We start from the raw sequence: 23416 nt of genomic DNA on the forward strand, positions 1-23416 counted from the left end.
TTAATCAGAGGCTAAATACCATTATTCTAACCATTAATTTTTTAACATTACCTTTACATGTCATTGTTTCTTATGAACCAAGTTCCGGAGCACTGCCTCAAAGCATTAGAAACGGAAATAAAAGCTTTAACTGAGCACATTAGCAACAGTAGCACAAGGCAAAGGAACCCTTTAAGATCCTCTCCATAATCCTTCCAGGCTTTTGAAGTCCAGAACAGCCTAAGACTATTTTGCTGTTGAACACACTCACTGCTTGTTAGTTAAGAGGAATGGATAAGCACGATGAGTAGGGGTTTCAGTACAGCACCTGCATCCAATTACCAAGTAATGAAGCCAGCACTGACCATCCTCAACAGCTGGTGCCCTCTTCCCTCGACACAAACACACACACCACAGGCAGCAGCACTGCATTGGCACAACATGCTCCCACCTCATCTCAAACATCAGATCCTGCAGTTTGTGGGATGTTTCCCTGCCACAGATGTGGATGTAGAACTGGGTAGGAGAGACGACGAATTCCACGACGACTCCCACCAAGGACTTTCTCTTCAGAGGTGGTAAACTGCAAAGGCTTCTGTCCTGAACAGCATCTGGGAGGATTTCTTCAGTCAGTGCCAGCTTGTTTGGTAGCAGCTGCTGACAATCTTGAGGCTACAAAGGGATAAGAGGAAGGTGGCACTAAGATGTCTCATCACACACTGATCACACACAACTGGCCTTTCCAGTAAGTTAAAAAGGGTAGTTCTGTTTTCCCAGGGACCTGTGAATTACTGAATATCAGAGAATCCCAACAAATTGCACAAACCTAGATCCAAACTTTCCCTGTGACAGAAGCATTCATTTTCACACTCTCTCTCTTCCTTCCCTCCAGTGTAAAGAGGGGTACAACAAAAATACCTTGCTCATATTCCTACAAGGAATAAAGGAGATGAATTGAAGTCACGTCACATATTTAGATAAAAGTAGTAAATGGCTGTTGCTAAAAAAGCAAAGCACAACAAAACAAAAATCCCCACGAACAAACCAAAAAACCAAAACCCAAACCAAATTAAACCCACCTCTTTGCTAGATTTTACTGAAAAGATGTTATTTCTATGTGCTGTTACCACAAAAAAGTACGTGACTGAATGAGGAAAACTATCTGAAAATTACTCAGAAGTGACAGAAGGCATAAATGCATCCCACTTTCACACTAGAGCTATTTCCCAAGGACAAAACCAAACAAAATATACAAGCTTTGTTCTTCTTACTCCAAACAGATTTGTATGAGTGAGCTGTTAGCACAGCTGTCAGTTTTGTGTTATTCTTACTGCTGAAAACATTATTTCCTTTGAACTAGTGTAGATGGAAACAGTGCATCAACAATGCAAACTCAACAAAGACAGTAAAAAGAGTTATCACCCACTTGAATAAGACATGAAAAATCTACAGATCACTTATCCATCACTTACTTGTTTGAGGTGATCACCCAAATCTACTGCTTCTGTTTCCACTGGCTCCCACTTCTGATGAAGTGCTGCCTGGTGGAAGTTATCTGTCTCACAGATGGGTTCCAAAGGAGGCATCTCAGCTGCAAAGATGACATTTTGGCTGTTATTCTTACTGATTGGACTGATGCAGTGTAGCATATTAAGCAGAAAGAGAAAATATCTGAAAACACTGGTGGTGTTTTCCTCACTTCTTGTAGCGTTCACAGCCACTACATTCCTGAGGATTCACTGTATTAATAAGCTGAAACAAACCAACACAATTGCTTGCTCTTAAAAGCATGCCAAGTGCTAAAATCCATTGCTAGAATGATGCCAGAATTAATTTTCCCCCCGAAAAGCCATGAATTTGTCAGTAACTCTTATGTGATTTTTCCACCCTCTACTGTAGGTTTTATGAGAACACTTAAGGTATCTGCAGTCTTGTCTCTCTTGTGGAACACTGCAGCTGTGCCTTTCAGGCTACTGTTGTCTCAAGAAGAATATCAGAAAGGCTTCAGCAGCCCACAGAGCCGACGTTCAGAAGATCCTTCTAGTTTTGTTACCTACTGCATGGAATGACTAGAAATTCCAGTCCTACACATACACACACTCAGAAAGTTCATTCTCTGAAAGGGTTAAACATCTCTTCCTTTACCCTCACATCAAAAAACAGTGGCAACACATTGAAAAATTCCAGTTAAACTCTCAGCTACCAAGACAACTGCCTTGTGACAGCTGCTTCTGCAGCAGCCCTTCTGTGCTAAAACCTGGGGGAACCTGGACTACCACAGCAACTGGAAATACAGCAAGAGCCACCTGAAACGTAGTTGCTTGGCTACAAAGCTTGTAAGAGCTACTACGTGCTTTTAGCCAAAAAAACCCCCTCACCTCGCAGCATCTCTTCGTCCTGTGCCTCACCTTGAGGCACCTCTTCCTGCTCTGCCTCATTTGCCAGGTACTGTCTCAGGACCAGCAAAGAACCTGCCTCTGTCTGCTCAACCACAATGAAATCAGACACGCTCCTGAGGGCTTCAAGCACAGAAGAAAATCCGTGCTGCCTGTACGGGAACGCCCGGCCAAAGCATTTGAGGAAGGCCTTGTCCAAGTCCTGGAGTGGAAGAGGTGAGGAGCTCAGCAGGGCCTGCAGCTCAGCCTTCACTGTCTCTGGCAGGATGGGAGTCCTGGCTCTCAGAGGGGAATGTTGTGGATTCTTTGAGTTCTTAGAGGGAGAAGCAGCATTTGCCTTCAGATGAGTTCTCTTCCATGCCTTAGTACACGTCCTTCCCTTCTGGCAGGCAACCAGCTTGGCAATGCCTTTGGTGGTGTCGTCTGCAATGGCTACAACAGAATGAAATAAACACACAAACAAAAACAGTGAACTACTAATAGCTCTGCACTGGCAAAGCTCCTCTTCATTCCTTTCTTTCCTCTCTCCCCCCTCTTTTCAGAAGCAGGTGTTTTCTTCAAAAGCAATCAAACTAAATCATGGCCCATTTCCAGCAGCAAACTGACCAAAACCCTTTTTAGAAGCCAACAACCAGTCTGAACCCTCATCCCTATAAGCTCACACCAGGTAGGAAGGCAGGCCAAATTCTTGGATGCAGGGTCACAAACAAAACCTGCTGAGAGTTTTGCTGGGAAAGCAGAATCACAGTAAACTCCCACTACAGAGCACTCCCCTGCCCAGGCAAGGTCTCCTTGGAGAGCAGCCCAGGTCTTTTCCATGCTTCTAAACAACTTTTTCTGGTCTTAACTGTAGCATGCAAAAAGCCCCCAACTATTTCACCCTTCCCAATCAACTCTTTGCATCTACCATTGTTTTACACAACTCCTCTACAAAGAAAATTAAAAAGGTTCTCTGATACAGACTAAACTTCCCATGGAATCAGGTAGGGAAACATTTATAGCTTCTTTTGAGAGGCCTCATACCTGGTTTTGGCTTCTGCTCTACTCTGTATTTACAGGAAAAGGGATGCTTACCAGCTCTAGTGTACCCATAGGAAATGTTGCCTCAGTTACTAAACTAAGTGTAGAATGTAAAAATGTACAAAAATAACTGGAAGCCTGGGTGATTTTCTCAGAAGGAAAGAAAGTGTTAAAAGGCAGATCAAAACCGGGGAAGAAACATCAAAGACAAGAAGTTAACCAGAGATGAATGAGAAACGGGCACGTGACACAGGGCAACACTTCACCCCAGTACGAGGTTCCAAACAACTCCTCCACCCAACAAAACCTCACCTTTGAGGATAAGGGTGCCATTCTTACAAAAAGAGACTCGGACAACTTCAGGCATGTGTCTCACCAGCTCCAAGGTGGACTGGAAGCCCAGGTCTTGGAGGGGCAGAGGTTTGCAGACCATGGCCATGTACTGCTCCTCCAGCTCTGCCGGCGTCAGGCCCTCCTTGGCAGCTATCAGCATCGCTCTCACCTCCTTTTTCAGCAGCTCCATGAGCTGCGCCTGCTTCGCCGTGTCTGTGCTAAAGGGGAAACGCAAGCCAGCAGATGACAACCTGCACCACCACAGCTGCTCAAAACCTGGTGGAATCGAGAGCTGGACGGGGGAGCGGGCAGCAGGTTCACCAGCCCACTACCTATCAATGCCTGTATTCACTCGCCAGCGCCCCTGGAGTTTAGTGCACCCCTAAACTCCTTCGCTCCACAATCCCTGCCGCTCCAGAAACCCTGCGCCCTCAAACTGCTGCCCGAGAAACCCCCCCACCGACCCGAGGGGCTCGGTGCTCTTCATAGTGCTGCCCTGTGCCCCTCAGCCTCGGGGTTCGCCCCCCAGCCTCACAGGGTCGCTGTCCCGCACAGTCACCCCTGAGCCCCATCCCGGCGCACCCGCCGCCCTCCCGCGGGTCCCACACTCACGACGCCATCGCTCCCTCCTCCCAGCGCGCATGCGCGCCGCCCTTCCCGCCTTTACGGGGCGCGAGGGCGGGGCGGGGCGGGGCCTCCCCCCCCCACACACGGCCGCCATTGCGGAGCGGCTGAGGGGGAGCGGCTGAGGGGGAGTGGCTCCCTGAGGCGGGAGGGGATTCCACCTGCGCGGAGGCGGTGCCCCCGCCTTCTGAAAGAAAAAAAAAAAAAAAAAAAAAAGGTAAAGAAACCACGTGAAGTGTCACAGAACTGCAGGATTGATTGGGTTGGAAAAGACATTACAAGATCATCGGGTCCAACCTGTGGCCAAACACCACCTTGTCAATCAGACGGTGGCACTGAGTGTCACACCCAGTCTTTGCTTAAACACCTCCAGGGATGGCGACTCCACCACCTCCCGTGGGCAGCCTGTTCCAATGTTTAGTCACCCTTTCTGTGAAGAAATTCTTCCTAATGCCCAACCTAAACCTCCCCTGGCCCAGCCTAGGACTGTGTCTGCTTGTCCTATCCCTGGTTGCCTGGGGGAAAGCACTAACCCCTACCTGGCTACAACCTCTTTTCAGGTGGTTGTAGAGAATGAGAAGGTCCCCCCTGACCCTCCTTTTCCCCAGGCTGAGCCCCCCCAGCTCCCTCAGCCACTTCTTGTCAGACTTGTGTTCCAGACCCTTCCCCAGCTTCATTGCCTTTCTCTGGACTTGTTCCAGCACCTCAGTGTCCCACTGTTATTAAGAGGAGTCTTGTATTTTGTAAGAAGAGTTTTGTATTGTAAGGAGTCTTGTATTTTTCGTCTCATCTGAGTGGATAATCCACAGTGGAGACACTGACTTTCCCAAGGCCACAGAGTGTGGTAAAGTGTGGTGCAATGGCTGTTTCCTAAGGGCTCACAGACTTCCCTCTCAACAGCACAGCTGATTTCCACACAGCAATACGTTTCAGAATAAAACAGGAGCTGAGGTTGCAGATTTTGGGACAGCAAAGGTTGCAAACCCATCAGCATGTGCTCCCAGAGCATGTCCCCTGTTTCAAGGGAGCAGCCAAAAACATCCTCCAGGGATGGTGGAGTTGGGACCCACTGGTTGAATAAAACATCAAACAAAACCAGCAAGTTGCAGGTTTGGAGGTGTTAAATATGCCACGGTGCTTTTGACGAGGTACCAACAGGAATCCAAAACCAGACCTGAGCTGCTGTTTGCTGCTGCTGCTTAAAACACCACCTGCCCTTTCAGCAGCTGGAGACCATCTCTCCCCCATCCCGTGTGTTGGCCAAGTGATAAACACCAAGTGCAAAAGGTTTCTGGAGCACTTCCAAAGTATATACACTGTATAAATTTATTAATTACACCCCGTTTGCACCCAACTTTTCTCCTGCCTTTAGCCCTCTCCATCCATCACTTCCCTGGTGACTTGCTGACAAGGCACCCAGCGTGTCAGAGCAGAGAAAGCAGGCAGCTGGTGCTCCTGCCCTCCCTGCTTGCAATATCCTGACCCCGTGTGGGCCCACAGGTCTCCAATAAAACAGGAATCTGTGAAAAAACAAGAGCAGCACATCCCCAGCCAGCTTCCCAGCTCCCTCCAGCTACTCCTCCACACTACAGACTGGGAATCCCCAAGCTCAGCACTGCCCTGCCTTATGTCCCAGCTGTGTCTTGCCTGTAGTATGATTTCTAGCCAGGTGCTGGTTTCTTTAATACATTCAGTGACTTTAAAACATGTCAAAAGTGTTTTAAACACTTCAGAAGTGTTTTAAACCTTCCTCCAGAGGTTTCTGCAGATGTCACCACAGGCTGAGCAGCATGAAAAGAGAAGGCTCCTACGTTTGCTCTGCCACGCTCCTTCTGTGGAAAACTAGGAAGGCATTTAGGCCCAAACTCTTTTGGCAATTTAGATTCAACAGTTCTATCCCAGGAACGGCCACCATGCTTTGCATCCTTTCAGGAAAGTTCATGGCTGAACTGGACCAGTTAATTTCCCACCCTGCAAAAACGTGAGGTGATCCTGGAGAGAAGGGGTTTGCTGCCAGTGTCCCTCCAAAGGGCTTCTGGAGAGCAATGCAGTGTGAGACGCTATTCACCCAGACATTTGCTGCAACACCCACTCCAAACACTCCTGAGTAAGCCACTGGTCTCACCAGCAAAGATTTTTCAACCTGATGTCAATTCTGGGCCACTCCCACCATTTGAGGTCTTTGGGGCCACACACCTGACAGTTACTTTCAGATTGCTTTTCAACAACTTTGCAGAAATCATCTACTAAAATCATCTGAGTGCTTCTGATTGTATTTTATTCCCCAAAGCAGGATGCAAACAGAACTTCCTTCTAGGGTCCACCATGTTCAGATTTCACCTTCCTTCCCATCTCCACAGCAGGGTGTGATGAGAGCCGAGCAGCTGGAAACACCTCGCTCACTTCACTGTCCATTACAGCTGACAAGCCCCGATGAACTTGAAAGGAGCCTCCTTGATGTGACACCTCCCCTTCTCTCCTCCCCTGCCTGTGGCAATAAATTCAAGCACGTACTCTTTCCGCTCCCACAGGCAGCTGTGGGTCCCTTGGCACAGATGAGGATGGATAAGAGGGCTCGGAGCTCTTCCAGGGAGTCTCATAGAAGACGTAGAGAGTCCCCGGGTACGCAGAGCAAACGAGAGAAGAGGGAGAGCAGCAGAGAAGGCAGCAAAGGAAGGGGAGACACAAAGCAGGAGAAAGCAAAGGAGACCAAGAGCACTGTGGGGACTGATGGCAGGGTGCACACCTCCACGGTGGTGGATGTGGATGAGGTGGTGTCTGAGGAAGAAATGGAGGCAATGGCATTGCTGGACAGCGAGCAGCAAGAGGAAGGTATGACACATAAGAAGGGAAGGGCTTGGGAAAGTGTGGGCTCGTTGATGCTGAGTGGGTCACAGTATGACTCTGCTCTCTGCACGGTGTCATCACAGATGTGGTTATCCTCAGGACAAAATATGGGAGACTCCAGCCAGCCTCCCAGCTCTGTTCTCTTCCTTTTCTCTTCCCCTTCTTCAAGTGGACAGCATTAGCCTTAATGCCAATTCACAGCCCAAAAGACCTCACTGCAGGGAGGAACTACCCTTAAGGTCCACACTCACAGCTCCCCTTCTGGATAATCTTTAAGAGCAGCTCCTCTCCACATGTTTGTTAGGCAGGTTCCCAGCCTGCCATGATAGAAGGGAGCATCATGAATCTTTTGGCAAGGTGTCTGGGCCTCTTTGGACCCAGCGTCACCAGGGCATGGCAGACGTGTATTACAGGAGCCAGCATCACTTGTGCACTCCCATGCCAGCAACTCTGCTGCCCTGGAGTGACACAAAGGTTCAGATGTGCTCCTGACTCTCTGACAACTAGTTTTGCACAAATATGTCTTTCTGCCTCAGTTACAGGAATCACAGCTAGTGAGTGGTGCTGTGGAGCTCTAGTGATCGTGCAGGTTCTTGGGATCTGAACCTCTCTCAGGACCTGGTGGTTCTGCAGAGACCTCCAAAGGCAGAGGGGCAGGGATGGAAGGGCTAGAAGGGATTCAAAGTGGGAGGGATGCCAACTTCACTGCTGGAAATCATGGTCCACTCTGGCTTTTAGTATATCCAGGAGTAATATGTTGATTTTCATGCCTTACCTGCTCAATTTTACTTCAGACAGGAGCACAACAAAGGGCAGCCAAAGCAAGATGATCCACACTCCCTTTGGGGAGATGTAGCAGGTAGTATTCATCTGGGGCTGATCACCCCAGTCAGCCCCCAGCACCTTGGTGTGACTGCTGTAGGGCACAGGGAGAGTTCAGTGGCACCAGTGGCTTTTTCCTGCTGCATTAGGGAGAGGAGATGCAACTGAAATCCTATTCCAAAGCAACATGAAATGCCCTGATAGGGAAAGGCACTTCAGGCTGTGCATGTTGAAAGCTCTCTCTTATTTACAGTCTTTACTTTTAGGTCATCTTTCCAGATTAGTTTCATGAATCCCGCTCAGCCAAGTTGCCCATTCCAAGCCTTTCAACACTGCTTGGTAGCCCAAATTCTTCAAGAGAAAAGCTGCCCTCTAGTCAAGCAACTATGGAGAAGCATGGCTCAGTTTTTGTCGGTAAAGTGGAGACAAAATCTGCCCCTCCATCCTTCACAGCTTCTGGCCACCTGGATCAGGCAGTGTTCCTTAACTCACCTCCAGAGAGTGACAAGTGATTCACATCCACCAAGTCCAGGCAAAGGGCAACACTGAAGCTTGTGTGTGCAGGCACTTGTCAGGCTATCAGTATTTTGGGAGCAGTCCTCTCTTAACACAGTCATGTTGGATTTCTCCCTAGGCGTAAAGTCTCCAGGTCTGGGCATCTGTGAGTGGCTTCTCACCATCCTGTCTTTCCTGTTCATCATAATGACCTTCCCCATTTCTGTCTGGTTCTGCATGAAGGTGAGAATAGCCATGGGGCCTCTCTCAGTATCTGGTGTCTGATGTGGATGTCACAAACTGATTCAGCATGTGTTGGACATGAGCATAAAGCTTTTTTGGTCTAAGGCCCTATTTACACCTCTTCAACTCATTATTAATTTTGATTTATCTTTTATCACATGTTGCTACAGCACAGGGCTGCACAGGGGTCCAAACACTGCCTATCAAGTAATCCTGCTGCAATATCAGCAGACAGGGGCTTAAGTTTCTCTTTTTTAAAACAAATTGAAAGTCTATTCACTTTCAAATATAATCCTCAGCCTTCTCAGGCCAGAGAGGGCTGCACTGCAACCAACAGCTGGGTAAATGGGTTTTGAATTAAAAATGTCAAGAGAGATTGATCTCAGAGCTAATAGCAGATTTTCCCTCTTCCTCTAATTTTTGTCAGATTTATATACATATATATATAATATATATAAATATATATATACATATATATAAATATATAAATATAAGGGACTCAGTGACAGGTGATACCACTAGTTCATACCTGCTGAAATCCTCCCTTGCAGGGCTTTTCCAGAACAGACTTCCTCCCATGCCTCTGAAGCTGCTTTTCCCAGTCCTGCTTGTTCCTCTCCAGCCTCCCTTTTGTTTCCCTCTGCAGGTAGTGCGGGAGTATGAGAGAGCCATTGTTTTCAGACTTGGGCATCTCCTTCCTGGCAGAGCCAAAGGACCTGGTAAGGTGTTTACTCGGCTCCCCTCAGCCATGTTGCTCCTCTTTTTCATGCTCTACCAAAGCTCACGTGCTGGTGCCCTCCAAGCAGACATGGCCAGACAGGAGATGGGATGTTTTTGTTCCCTTCCTCTTAAGGGCTTTTCCCCATCACAGAAGCAGCCTCAGAATTTGAGCCCATATATTGCTGTTCCTTTGTAGTTCTGCATGCCAAACCCTCCCGTTTTCCAGAGTATGAGAGGCAATTTCTGTGGTTCTGATGGTCATCAGCTGCCTTTCTCTTCCTCCCACAGGCCTTTTCTTTTTTCTTCCCTGTCTGGACACATATCACAAGATAGACCTCCGCCTCAAAACCCTAGAGATCCCCTTCCATCAGGTATGGCTGACACCCCCCTCTATATTAATTTTGGTATCTCTTTAACGTTAGATCTTTTGCTTCCAACCTCCATCCTTGCAAAGAAAAGTTCAAAAAAACCATCACAAAATAACCTCTGAGATCCAGAGTATATACAGTTTGCCCAAGATCAGTCAGTATCAGAGGTGGAAGCTACAATGACTTAACCATCCAGTTAGTCCTCATCACACTCTCAGTTGTGTGCTTTCCTGTGCTACCTTAGAACTGCCAGAACCAGCTCCATTTCCTCCAATGTCGTCCTCTTAGGTGGTGACCAAAGACATGGTTACTTTGGAGATAGATGCTGTCTGCTACTACCGGTTGGAGAATGCCTCTCTTCTCCTCACCACCCTGACCAGCATCTCCAGTGCCATCCAGCTGCTGGTGCAGACCACCACGAAGCGCCTCCTGGCACATCAAGCCTTCTCTGAGCTTCTGCTGGAGAGGAAAAACATTAGCCAGGAGATCAAGGTGCTTCCATGGGGAGGGGGACAGCAGAGCTAGGGGTGAATTGAGACTCTGTGATCAGAGAATTGAGCTCGTTTGGGTGGTCAGTCCCTCAGAGTCACGGACACTGCTTTGAAGAAGGATTCCAGACTTGGAATCACTGTGGACTCCAGTTAAATCATCCCAAACTCCCAGGGTAAACACAAATTGGAAGTGAGGACAGTAATTTAATTTCTGTCTTGCACAATAGCATACAAAACCTGATAAATCTGCCTCACAGTCCTGCAATTAATGTCCCTGCCTTGTCTTACTCCCTGTAAGGAGTCTAGGCCAGGGCTGCTGTTCTCCCCATGCTCTAAAAATATTCCTCTTCACAGGTGGCTTTGGATGCAGTCACGGGCTGCTGGGGGATCAAAGTGGAGAGAGTAGAAATGTAGGTAGGAAATGCTGGTAGAAGGGAATTCCCTGGCCCTTTGCAAGAACCCATCCTACTCGCTGCTGCTTGCTTCTCTTCCTGCTTTGCCTCTGTCTCTCTCCCTGCAGCTATTCTGCAGAAGGTAGAGCCTCGCCTCTCACCTTCCTATTTTCCCTGCTCCTTTCAGCCTCATGTAAAACTTCCACATGTTAGACTGTTCTTGCTCCTGCACTGACAGTCGGGGCAGGATCCTTAGCTGGGATCTCATCACCATTTCAGTGCTGCTGCAGGCAGAGTTTGCACCCAGTTCTGGTAGCCCACGAGGTGCAGGAGGCACTGAACCCTCCATGTCCCAGTCTAGATCAAAGGCCCCAGGGTCTTTTAGAGGGATGGGCTCATCACTCAGAAGTCTGTGCACAAAGGTGGGACTCAATCATCGTGTACAGGGACATGGAAGAGAGAGCCAAGCAGTGAATGAATAAATCTGTGACCAGAACATTCCTGTGCCTGTCTTGAGAGCAGTCTCCCAGTGGAGTCTCTGCTGTCTCACAGAGTGAGCTTAAACTTTGAGCCTCAGAGGTACAGAGAGATGTCTCTGCTGCCTAGTGATCATGCAGTCCTGGTCACTGCAAAACCAGGCTCAAAGAGAAGGATGGGAATGGAGGTACAAGGCTGAAGTCAGGCACACAAAGAGGAACAGCCAGGGAGCAAAGAATGTAAAAGAATACTCTGCAGAGACTGACTGATGAGCCCATTCCAAGCTTCAGATTGACCATCCAGTGCTGCCAGGAGAGCCAAGAGCCCAGCTAATCCCTCTCCTTTCCTGCCACAGCAACAACGTGCAGCTGCCTGCTGAGCTCCGGCAGTCCCTGGCTGTGGAAGCAGAGGCCCAGAGACAGGCCAAAGTGCGGGTATGCCAACTCTGAATACTTCTCATCTCCTTCCAAAGCACTCCTACCTTTCCCAGCCCTGATCTGAGGGCCCTGGGACATGCCACACAAGCACATGGCTCTGGGAAGATATGTTTTCTTTAATTCCTGTTCAAGAGCTGGGTCTAGCAAGGGGAGCCCAAGTGTGACCTCTGATGGGCCCAGTAAAAACACATTAGGCACGAGCTCCTAAACTTTTGGCAGCATCAAGAGGTCTAGTACATGCTGTGATCTTCAAAGAGCAGGAAAGTTATAATCACACTGGCCCAGGGAATTTCACTGTGGCAACCTCCCTCTGTAACAGTCTGTGCCACCTCACTCCCAGCGGTCACAGAACTCCCTCACTCCCCTCACTCACAGAAACCTCCTTTCTTCCCCTGCTCGGCAGGTGATCGCTGCAGAGGGGGAAAAGGCAGCTTCCGAGTCCCTGCGGATGGCAGCTGAGATCCTGTCCAGTGCCCCTGCTGCTGCTCAGCTCCGTTACCTCCATGCACTGCACTCCCTCACTGCAGAGAAACCCGCTGCTTTCATCTTGCCCTTCCCTCTGGATGCCATGAACCTGGGCTCTCCAGCTGCCCACAGCCCTGCAGCCGTGAGCAGCCTCCTCCCAGACACCACAAAGCTCCCAGAAAGCCTGAAAGACAAGAAGGACTCCCCCATGCTCTGAGAGCTGTCCCAGAAATGGCTCCCACACTGCTCCTGGTCAATCCTGCTCAGAGAGGAGCAAGAGGGCTGGCTTATTGGCAGCCCACCATCAGGTCCTGGTCTGGAGGCAGGAGGGGAGGCAGCCCAGACCTGCAATATAAAGTGGATTGTACGTGGAAAAAGCCTCTACTTGTCTTGGAAAGTTAAAAGTAAGGAGCAGGCCTGGCAGGTGTGTGAGCAGGGGGTCAGGGGAACAGGGGGTGTCATCCCTTCCCCATCACAGGGCCAGATGCATCTTGACACCTTAGAGCCTGGCCCCCAGAGTCTGATCCATTTTGTCCCATCACCTTGGCAGGAGGGACAGAAATACATGCTATGTACTTAAATGCCCCCCGCCCCCGAGCCAAACAGCTGGGTGGGTGGGAGTGGGAGCCTGGAAATCCATGGGGGAACAGGAAGGGGCTCAGCACTCAGGCAGGATGGTGGGTGCCTCCAGCCTTGTTGTCCTGCGAGGAGGGAACAAGCTGGGAACGAGCTGGGTCTGTGGTGCTGTCCTGGATTTAGGATTTCGGTCACCACTCACACATAAATGCATCCACACACGAGCAAACAAGATGTTTAGCCCTAACTCTAAAGTAGGAGGAAAAGTAAAAGGAGGAAAGGGCAGCCTTTGAGGCTGGTGATTCCCTGCCCAGCACATCCGCTGTGCAGAGGAAAGGCAGGCTGTGCTGCTGCTGGCTTCCACAGGGTGGTGAGGCAGGACAACGTCTGAGCTCGCGGGCACCTAAAAACGTTAAGGTGGCCCGATTAACCAACGCCCACTGAGCTGACGAGGGGGAATCCGGCACCACTGGGAAGAGCCAGCTGAGAGCCTTGGGAACTGCAACACTTTTGCCTGCTGCAGCTGCCTGAGAGACATAGGAACAGAGAAGGGACAGAGTTCTCAATACTCCTAGAAGCCTCAAAACTCTGATATATCTTTCCTGACTAAAGCCGTTAGAAATGACCAGGGAGCTACAGACATTGCAGTCCTTCCCCTTGGCAAAGATCTAGAGCACTGTCAAACGAAATACCCCTGCACTCACTTTGTCTGATCCTGGTGCCCTTTGGGTGGGTGTCCCTCCTGCCTTTTTACTGGACCTGCAGTGTCTCCCCTGGCCTCAAAGCAGACCTTCCTGCACAACCATTCCCAGCACCAGTGTCCTGCTGCTGGTAGAGGCCAAGATAGAGAGCACTTTCTCCCAGTTGCCCCCAAATTGTTGCCATCATGCATTTGTCTAGCTGGGGTTACCCAGCCACTTGCTCACTCTTGAATTTTCTCTTATCCACAGCTGCTGGTAACACTCACAGCTCCCATAATACTCATTCTACAAGTATTTGCCAGCCTTTTTACAGCAAGGACACCTGGAAAACCAGCCCCCTTACAAGTGGCTGGGAAGTGGGAAAAATCCACCTGTGAACTTCTTGGTGATCACACAAGCACCGGAGCTCCAGGTGTAACCTCACATCTGCATCACTCTGCCACTGTAACCCTCTCAGGAGAGGGTGGCAGGATGGTTCCTGTGTCTGTAATAGATCTCAGTGGTGATCTGCTCATGGAAAACTAGCTCTAGGAAGTCAAACAGCTCTGTCATCTTCTACTAGGGAACATGAGTTGTGTGGTTACTCCTCTAAAGCTGCTTCTGGTTATTTCTCATGCTGCTGGAAAAGGCCCCTCTTTCCCAGCCTCGGGCAAAAGGGTATAATACTACGCAGAGTGAGCTGCAGCTGATCCTTTCTCTGAACACTTCTCTGGCTGCTTTTCTAACTCCATGTAAAATGATCCATCCAGACCAAGATTCTTAGCACATCAAAGACCAACAGCTTTACAGATAATGTCTCAAAGGAACAACACTTAGCCTGAGAACAGTGTCAAGCCACACGCAGTACTTTGTCAGGGCACACGGATTACCCTGTTGGCACTTGTATCTGCAGAAGCCAGGCACAGCTTTTTTCAAACTTTTCTGCGGTTGCAGGAAGGCAAATTATAGCTAAGGGCATCCTCAGTTCCAAAAAGCGTGTCTTGTTCCAGCAGGATCTTCTCTCTTTTACATACACAGAGCCGGCAGAACTTGTCATTTTACCTTCAGGAGATATGATGTTCAAAAAACCTGCAGAACATCATTTAAAAATGTAGTTAAGGGTTATTGATATGTTTCCAAAAGAGAATTTACTGAGGGAGTTGGCAAGGATTGTCTGAGCTGATGTAATTCCTGACAGTTTCACTGCCTGCTCTTCCAAGCTGAGAATGGGTCAAATTGCAGAGTCATCCCGATTTTTGTGCATTTTCTTCCTAACCAGTCAGGCAGCTGGTATTTGGATCATCTGAAATCCAGAAGATGAAGGAGGTACTCATTATCAGATAGACAACCAGGCTGTGCTGGCACTGAGGAAAAAAACCTTGAGAGGACAGGGAAGAGGTGCAAACAACTTACTTGCATGATCCCAAAGGGATGAGGCAGAAGGAGATAAAGCAGCAAGAAGTGATTGATGAGCACAAACAGAAGGGGCACAGGCAAGAGAGATGTGGGGAGGAGAAAGTTGAGGTAGCAGTGGTATTACAGGGATGACAAGCTGCATAGATATTAGAACTGTGGGAAGAGGCAGAGGACAAGCAAGACAGATGTGGAAGTGGTGAAGGCAAGTAGAACAGCATAAATGCTGAGATGGCACAGAGATGCTGGGGTAGTAGGTAAGGGGTGAAACACTACAATGAATGGGCACTAGGACATTACTCAGGCATTGCTGTTCTTCAGTATTTGCTTTTTCTGGATCTCTTGGGCTGGCCAGAGGTAGCAGCTTTGGGACTTGGGCAGGCCTCGACTTCTGAGACACTTTCTTGGAAACATCTTTCTGGAAGAGAAACAAAACAACAAACCAAAGCCATTACAAATACCACAGAGTTAAAATGTGCCCAAGATATCACATCTTTAACAAAAAAATTGGCCTCTCCTCCCACTTTGATGTCAAAGAGACAGGATATGCTAGAGGAATAAGGGAAGGAATTTTAATTCCCATTTTTTCTCCACATTTTATATCTTGTGGATCTAGCTGAGAAAGGACACAAGGAAATGCTTTCACCCACAACAAACTTTTGACCCAAGGAACTCACTGCCACATGGTATGGGCAAGATCAGTGGGTCAGCAGTGTTCAAATACCTCCTGGAGGGAGCAAGAGTGTCCTGTGGTATAAACACAAAAGGCCTGTGGCCTCTGAGAGTGAAGGGACCTGGAACATCCTTTCTTTTCTACTCCAAAATCAGTGATCCTAAACAGATCTTCTTGGCTGTAACAGGGAAAACTCACCTACAAGGCAGATGCCACCAGTTACATGATCTTCTAGACACAGACCCTGTGTTGCATATCAAAATCAAACAAAATTAGTTTCTCTCAAAAGCAGACCACATTCAGCAGTTCTTTCTGCCCTGATCTAGAATCATGTTAAAAGCCTCCTGGCTTGACCTCTGACAAAGAGTCAAGACAAAACCCTAGGACATGCCCAGGAGGGGAGGGTTCTGCACTAAACAGGAGGTGAATGAGGTGCCCTCGAAGAGTGCTTCATTCTCCGAGTCTGTGACAGGGTTCAGAATATTGATTCTCCTGACCTTGCCTTTCTTTGCTTCTGGGATGACTTTCCCATCTTTCTCCAGCTCACACTCTAGCTCTTTGATTCTCTGCAGAGCTTCTTCCAGCTTCTCTTCAAGACCTTCAGATCTTTCCTCTGCATTCTAAGCACGGATCTCTGTTTTTCTGAAACATAGAAGCAAAGTTAATGCTAAAACCTGAAATCTAAGGAGCTGCTGGTAGGATACCCAAAGGAAAGATTTAGAGAGCTGAGGTGTCCAGTGGGATTGACTGACTCTACAAAACACGTTTATGGTTTCAAAGAAGGGCATTGTTAAAAGATCTACAAAGGATTTCATGGCTCATCTATGTAAACCCTGCAAATTTAATTAATTTTAAAATTCAGTGTTTGCTAGCAAAGGGTGAGATGCTGATCTTCATTGTGTGAGGATAAGCACAGTGCACAGTCAATTCTATTAGCAAGGCTAATGAGGTGGGTTTTCCCTGGATAATGCAAGCTCACAGGCAAAACAAGTGTGAGAGAATGCAATTCAGAATGGCCAAGCCATACTGCTTAGGCATGGAAGAAGTCATAACCAAACACAAACCTTGGTGTGATTCTGCGTGGAGACACTTGGGTATACCCTCATTGTGTTCCCCACACTGAGGCACAACCTTGTGTGGCTGTTCCTACCACACTCCAGGGGACTGGCAGGCCCTGGCAGAGCTCAGCTGCATTCACACAGCACCCTGCAAGTGCTAACAGGACCTGAAAAATTTTAGCTCCTGCAGAAAACTATCATGAGTACCTCTCAAATGGCCCAAGACATTCAGAATGAAAGGAAACCCGAAATAAGGCCATCAGATATTGGATGAAGCAGAACCTTACCACAGAGCAGAACCAGCACCTGCCTGAAATGAAACCCTGCCCTGTTTTTACCATTTTTATATCCATATTCATTACAAACACATCTTTTCCTACTATGTATCCATCCTTCTCCCGGTTCTTGTTTAGGATCATGTGCTGCTGATCAGCCACATGGTGCATTCTCATGTCCAGAATTCAGCAACAAACCAGAAATCACACACCACACCATCTAGAACCCTGGGAGAAAGAAGTAAAACCACAGAGAGCCAGCAGGCACAACAGGCTCTCTGAACAGGAAATATCAGTGTTATTCCAGAGAAAATGCTTTCTAAAAGTGAAACAAAATTGTGTTAATGCACTGTACAGGAGGCATTACAGCTATTTTTAGGAGTTCTCCTCTGCTCTTTTGGCTGGGAGACAAAAGCCACAACTTAACTCAAACAGGAAAGTGTCGAAAGAGAAACAAGCATTCCTCATAACTGCACTCCAGCCAGAAGGAAATTACAGACTGAATACTAGATAGAGTGCCCTTATCCCTAATAGTTGCAGACTTGCACTTAATTTTTTTGTTGAGAACCTCATTATTCACGGGCAGAACCCACTGTTGATTCATCTGAAAGAATTCTCTAGGTACCACCCTGAAAAAAACCCAAATCCAGAAACAAAGTGACCTCTGGTGCATCAGCCTCAGGGATCTCCTGTCTCAAAGATACCTTTTGCTCCCCAGCTACACAAACCCAGCATATCTAAGTACACCATATACTGGAAACCTGACACAGGCTTTTTTTGCTAAGGCTGTAGTTGTGGGCAGACCTGGCATTTGCAAGGAATCTCACACAGACACGTTATGCACGTGCTCTGCAAGTGATTCATCTCTGGATGACATTCACTGAAAACAATGGAGCACCATGAAGAGGAATATACCCCCAGAAATCTGACTGTAAATGAATCACTCATTTTGGGGTTTTTTCAAATGTCAAGATTTCCAAAGCAGTTGGCAGTTCTGAGGGAGATGGGGATGTTCCAGGACTGATATTGAAGCCACCAACTGTTTCCACAGATATTGCCAAATCAAAGCAGATGAAAGGCAGTCACCAATCATTTTAACGCTTCAGTTGATCGTGTTTATCCCAGTTTCAGTTTTCTGTGCCAGGGACTCCACCAAAGGACATTTCTCTTTTCTCACAAGTGTAGTTTTCTGTGCAAGGCCAGCCCAGGTCCAATTAACACCTCTGTCCTTAAAGGAAATGTGGTTTATCATCACTCTCAGCTTCATGCAACTGGCTGGAGCCTATAAAGCTCATGGCTGCATCCACCTGGGCCAGCCACGAAGGAATCTGGTGATAAAATGCAGGCAGCTCAGCTTTGTGCATGCCAGGACCTCACTTCAGCTTCTGGCACCATTAATAACCAATCTTCCATACTTCTCACCAAGGCTGTCAAAAACGTAGCTGTGCCTGCAGGGGAAGAAAATACAACCTTTAATTATAATTCTTTCAGCCAACAAAAATAAAGCTGGATTCTGTGGGGGATGCCAAGAGGGATGAACAGCCTACGTGGGAACTGGCTACATTTAGAATTAAGAGGGAGCTATTTAGCAAACACTGAATACAAAGCAAGCTGAAAGAAAATGGGCTTAATTTGAAGCCCTGACTTCTTGTCTTGGCATATTTGGCTCCCTCATTGCATAAAGGCTTAATATAATTCTTTTTAAAACAGCTTTGCAGTTACAATCCCATTCTTCAAAGATGAAGGTGATACAGTAAGCACAGATGTGCCTGGACAAGGTAGTAAATTACTTGTTCATTCACTTGTCTGGCACATGCTGATGGATATTCCCTGTTTGTTGGGGAATATGCTTGAAATGTAACAGTGCTTGCTCTTGATAGCCAATGTTGAACTTTATTTAAATCCTGGTGAGCTCCTGGCCTCTGTGACATCCTGTAGGAAAGTTGACATGTTAAATATGTGATGGAGATGACAATTTTTATTTTTTTTTTTATATTTCAGTGATTTTGGTGCACGGCTTGGCTTCCCTACTGTTTGGCTGTGGGGTAGAGCTAGTTAACTTCTCCTCTGGATTGGAAGAAGTGCAGTGAAGTTGGGATGTCCAGACTGGTAAGAAACATCTTTTTCTCACACTGGAAGTACTCTGTGAAGGCTTTATACAGTGATCAAGGAAGACTGAATATGAGCAAAGACCTCAAACCAAACCTTATAAATTTCCTATAAGTCCTTTCTTACACCTCCTGGCTGAAGCAATCTCATATGTCATTGTTCTCTCTCCATCTCTCATCCTTGTCATCAAAACCTTTGTATTTCTGGCACATGTTGCTTCAGACCAGGTAATTAGATCTCAGAAGATAATGAACACTTCAGGTAAATGGGTGCTGTTGCCTCACAGGACAAAATTACCACGTTCTCAGTATTGTCTCTTACCTATTCTTTATAATCTCTTTCATTTTCACTGTTTCTTACCAAAGAGCCACTGTAAAGAGAAGGGATACCTTGTCTTTTTCTACTGAAAGGCCATTCATTTCATTGCAATGCAAAAATGAATCCAAGCCACTCAAAACATGCTGCATTGGATGGACCAAGAGAACACCTTTCCTGTGGCCCAGTTCCCAAAGTCTGCATTAAAATAAGCTAACAATTTCTTTTGCTGGACTTTACTGGCTGAAGCAATTTTGGATAAGATATCCACCCTGTGCTGCTCAGCCCTGTGCTCAGCCCATGACCATCTGCTGTCAACTTTTTGCTGTGCTGGTGTCTGGGCAATTCTGACCCCATTTCTTCTTTATTTATAATGAGAACTACTCATACAGCATGGATAAGATAATGTAAGGAAAAGAACAGGATAACCCTGAGTGAAAGAATAAGATGACAGCATGAGAAGCAGCTTAGCAAACATGAGTAGCAGTTCCTGACAGCCCATGTTCAGTTCGGTTTTAGTCTGCAAGAAGGAAATAAAATGATTAAAAAAACAGAGATGAAATAATTCTGAAATCAGGAATGAGCCAAGGTCTTGCAGGGGCAAAGGTTGAGAAGGTTAGTTCTGAATTACTCAACATTGTTTGTTATCTTACATGGGAGATAAGTTTATATCAGCAAAGAAAACATTTATTTACATTCTTTATTATCAGGATAATTCAATGTCTGGATGAAGATAAGTTGGCATAAGTGATAAGATATAAAAAAAAGTATTACCCTCCAAGACAGCATTATCTGGTTAATGATCTTCAAAGTGATGTTTTATTTTACATTTTAAACATCTACCCTTTCCTTTTACTTTTATTTTCTTTTCCATAAATTATCCACATAATCACAAGCCACCCACTCTCCCTCTGAACATAACATATGACTTCCCTGTGTCATATCTGCACTGCCTGTTCTTTGCACTGCATCACATTTAAAATGTCAGATACTCTTTTCACCTGTGACTGCAAGTCAAGTGTCTTGGAGTTTGGCCCTTGACTGCTCTTGATTCCCAGCACATACCTGGGGGTCAGACTGCAGCTTTGGAAGAGGCCAGCACAGATTATGTCAATCAGTCCTTTATTATCTGCTGCTTTCCTGACAGGAAGACTGAACTGCAAAGTTTATCCTGGTATTGGAATCCCACGAGCTCACGTGCCCTTTGGTTTGTTTCTTCCAGGGAAGGCTGCTGTGGAGGCAATGCCTCCCTACACTTCTGGGTCTGCTTTCAGTCTCTAAAAGGAGAGCAGCAAGGCTGACATGCCCCCAAAAGTTGGACCATCCTTTGGTTGCGACGGAAAGGTGATGGAAATCAGGTAAAAGAAGTGTGAGGAGTCCATGTGCATAAATATGTCACAGTGAGTAGCTAGCAAATAAACTGAAAACTTATTGGTGTCAATTCTGAGCATTTCTATGGATTAATATAATTTATCAGTCACCAGAGCTGTTGGTCAGATAATGCTCAAGTATTTTACTAAGGTTAATGCACTGAACTATGGCACTGGTCAGTCATAACTTCTCATCTGTAGACTTGAGCTTCAGCACAAAAGATTTGAGCTGCTGTGGTTTTGTTCACACTTGTGATGGACTTAGATGCTCACTGGGGCTCAGCTAACACAGAGTAATTTCCTGAGCAGATACAACTTGATAATAGGTCCAACTCACCCAAGCCTTACTTATATCAACTCCTTGATGTCCTGTAGGATTTCATCCGGTACCTTTTCATCATCAGGGAGGACCTAAAACAGAGGGAAAGAAGGGATAAGAGCTGAGGAAAAACTCCTTTAGTAGCCAAGGTAAACCCAAATATATATTGATATATATTTGAAATGTACCAAGTTTGCAATACAAATTGTAACTTGAAAGAGAAGTGAAAACTACAAGGTCTTACTCATCCAGGGATTTTTGTTCTCTCACTCAACACAACACAAACACTGGCTGTCAGTTGAGAAAACATATTACTTCCAGCAAAGATGAAAATCAAATTCGAGCGCATATTGAAAATTCAGACATTATTAACTCTATGATTGAAACCTGTGGTTGATGTATTTTGTTACTGCACACACTGTGTATATTCCTGCATTTTGTGCTTGCATGTATGCTTTGTTTTATTTAACATATCACAGTGAACTAACAGAAGTCTTGCAAAATATAATCACCTGAACACAGAAAAAGACTGAGTTTGAAACCTTATGTGTCTCAATCTCATATCTGTACAGGAGGGAATTGAATGCTCTTTTGGAGCACCAGTGCCTACACATTCCAGTTAAAATGAACCAAACTAAATGCAGGGATTCTGTTACAGCCATGACAGCTGCAAAAAAGACACTGTTTTGCAGCAGGATGGCATGATCCTCACTGCACTGAACCTCAATACAAACCCATGGCACCACTTTGGAGTTACTGTGAGGGACTCAAGTATCAAAATAAACGTGTCAAGCAGAAGAGCAGAGCTGTGAGGGACGTGCAAATTGCAGATTGTACCAAATCTCACTGCACCTGAGAGTCAGTGCAAGCTTTTGCTGGTCCAACAAGCTGAGGGAGTGGCTGCTCCCCCTGGTCCCTCTGGGGCACTCACCAGTCACTGCTGTGAAAGTACTGAAGCCACTTGTTGAGGCTGCTGCAAACAGTTTGCAGTTTTTCCTGGCTGGAACCAACACTGATTCTGCTCCAACATGACCCAACCTCTCCCTGAACTGCTCAGTGTCTTCCTGCAGATCAGCCAGGTCTCCCATGTCAGGCAGGCATTGGGCAAGAGGGTGGGAAAAGGGACTGCTGTGATTGCTTTGATCCAACTCAGAGGATTTCTCCCCTTTCCCTAGCTGTTTTGGGATATGTGTGTATCAGGGATCTGCACAGCCCTTACAAACCCTTTGAGACAGGACTAGGGTGGCTCATCCTCCCTGAGGATGCTGGAAGTGAGTGCTTGACTCTGTTGGTTGTATGCTACCAAGAGACACTGCAGCTTCACCCCTAAGAGGCCAAAATTACCCCAGCCTGGATATGTTTTGATTTTATGGAGAAGAAATGTGGAGAGAGAGGAAAGACACAAACAAAGTAAGGGGAAACTGGCAAAAAAAGAAAAGTTTGAGGTAGAGAAAAGGGTACATGGAATAAAGAGGGAAAATTGTGGGGAAATAGGAAATGATGGCACATTGGTTGGTTGACAAACATGTTACAGAAGAATTACTTTACTTCAAAGAATCTGTTGGACAGTTGGCCAAGTCTGAATCCTGCCTGATCCTAAGAAATTATCTCCTTACCCTAGGCTTAATGCACTGATTTTGTTCAGTTTTCTAATCTTCATAGAATCATGGTTTGGGTTGAAAGGGACCTTAAAGATTATCTTGTTCCAACCCCCTGCCATGGGCAGGGACATCTTCCACTGGACCAGGTTGCTCAGGGCCTCATCCAACCTGGCCTTGAACACTTCCAGTTGCCACAGCTTCTCTGGGCAACCTGTGCCAGGGCCTCACCACCCTCCCAGGGCAGAATTTCTTCCTAATATCAAATCTAAACCTACTCTCTTTCAGTTTGAAGCCATTTCTCCTTGTCCTGTCACTACACACTCTTGTAAAAACATGGAAGACGTGCAGATACTCTTAGTTCCCTCCCAAAAAGGACACATGTTTGGCAGCCAGGAGAGGGAAGCTCAGATAGCAGCTTTTCACACTGCTTTTACCTTTCCTTCTACATGATTCAGAGTACAACACAAACAATCTACATCTGAAAGCAGATGGAAACAGCCAACCCTGAACTGTGCCAGGCAGCTGATGAGTTTTAGGATCAGGGTAACACCAGAACACAGTGTCTGAGGGCCTCCCTTCTCCCAGCTAGTGAAACACCCCGAGAAACACTGGAATGATGGCACTCAGGAGCAGGTGGGACTGTACCACAGCTCCCCCTCTGATCCCAGTGACCCTCAGAAAAAGAGCTTCTGCCAACCAGAAAAGGTTGAAACTCTAAGGGAGAAATCTGAGGAAGAAAATCCTCAGCTTCTTGGTCAGTCACAGTGTCACACAGGTAAGGGACACCTCTGAAATGGAGGGGAGGAGCTTGTTCTTCCACCACCCCACAGCAGCCCACTGTTCCCTTACTCTGGCCTAAACCCTGCACTGGTCTGTCCTGCTCAGCCCGAGGCCTGGCTTACAGCCAGGGCTCCCTCC

At 46.9% G+C, this 23416-nt stretch overlaps 2 protein-coding genes and 1 long non-coding RNA gene across 8 annotated transcripts in view; 1 reads left to right on the top strand and 2 right to left on the bottom strand.

Moving 5' to 3' along the window:
• TDRD5 (tudor domain containing 5) overlaps window positions 1–9406 on the bottom strand; it is a 79461-nt gene extending 70055 nt beyond the window's left edge. For 3 of the 6 annotated variants that reach the window (XR_007907568.1, XR_007907567.1, XM_051806409.1), the window contains exons 1-5: window positions 4583–4692; window positions 3708–3946; window positions 2358–2807; window positions 1452–1570; window positions 431–651 (exon numbers count right to left, since the gene is read on the bottom strand). Coding sequence is in view for 4 of the 6 variants with exons in the window: in XM_051806409.1 (XP_051662369.1) it covers window positions 431–651; window positions 1452–1570; window positions 2358–2807; window positions 3708–3918 (1001 nt within the window). In the remaining 2 variants the exon portion in view is untranslated. Of the gene's footprint in view, window positions 1–430; window positions 652–1451; window positions 1571–2357; window positions 2808–3707; window positions 3947–4582; window positions 6390–9288 lie in introns of those variants that run through there. The other 3 variants (XM_051806417.1, XM_051806426.1, XM_051806440.1) reach the window with 3 other exon arrangements.
• NPHS2 (NPHS2 stomatin family member, podocin) lies at window positions 6647–12840 on the top strand. The gene is made up of 8 exons (XM_051806618.1): window positions 6647–7184; window positions 8656–8759; window positions 9406–9478; window positions 9768–9850; window positions 10136–10339; window positions 10693–10748; window positions 11563–11641; window positions 12048–12840. Exons 1-8 carry the CDS (start codon window positions 6647–6649, stop codon window positions 12324–12326), a joined length of 1416 nt encoding a protein of 471 aa, XP_051662578.1. The 3' UTR covers window positions 12327–12840.
• A 1647-nt stretch (window positions 12841–14487) lies between these two features.
• Window positions 14488–18507, bottom strand: LOC127479929 (uncharacterized). The gene is made up of 2 exons (XR_007907727.1): window positions 17871–18507; window positions 14488–16093 (listed from the first exon to the last, which is right to left on the bottom strand). It is a non-coding gene; the product is annotated as an uncharacterized LOC127479929 (long non-coding RNA).
• Between the last annotated feature and the right edge of the window lie 4909 nt (window positions 18508–23416).

The sequence above is a fragment of the Manacus candei genome, unplaced genomic scaffold (genome assembly GCF_025592945.1).
Source record: "Manacus candei isolate 608988 ecotype Guabito, Panama unplaced genomic scaffold, ASM2559294v1 h1tg000005l, whole genome shotgun sequence".
Classification (NCBI taxonomy): domain Eukaryota; kingdom Metazoa; phylum Chordata; class Aves; order Passeriformes; family Pipridae; genus Manacus; species Manacus candei.

Excerpts from the sequence above, each read along its gene's own strand:
- NPHS2 (XM_051806618.1), top strand. The coding sequence starts at position 6,647 with ATGCAAACAGAACTTCCTTCTAGGGTCCACCATGTTCAGATTTCACCT. Across the intron at positions 7,185-8,655 it reads CAGCGAGCAGCAAGAGGAAG|GCGTAAAGTCTCCAGGTCTG; the intron begins GTATGACACATA and ends ATTTCTCCCTAG. Across the intron at positions 8,760-9,405 it reads CTGTCTGGTTCTGCATGAAG|GTAGTGCGGGAGTATGAGAG; the intron begins GTGAGAATAGCC and ends TTCCCTCTGCAG.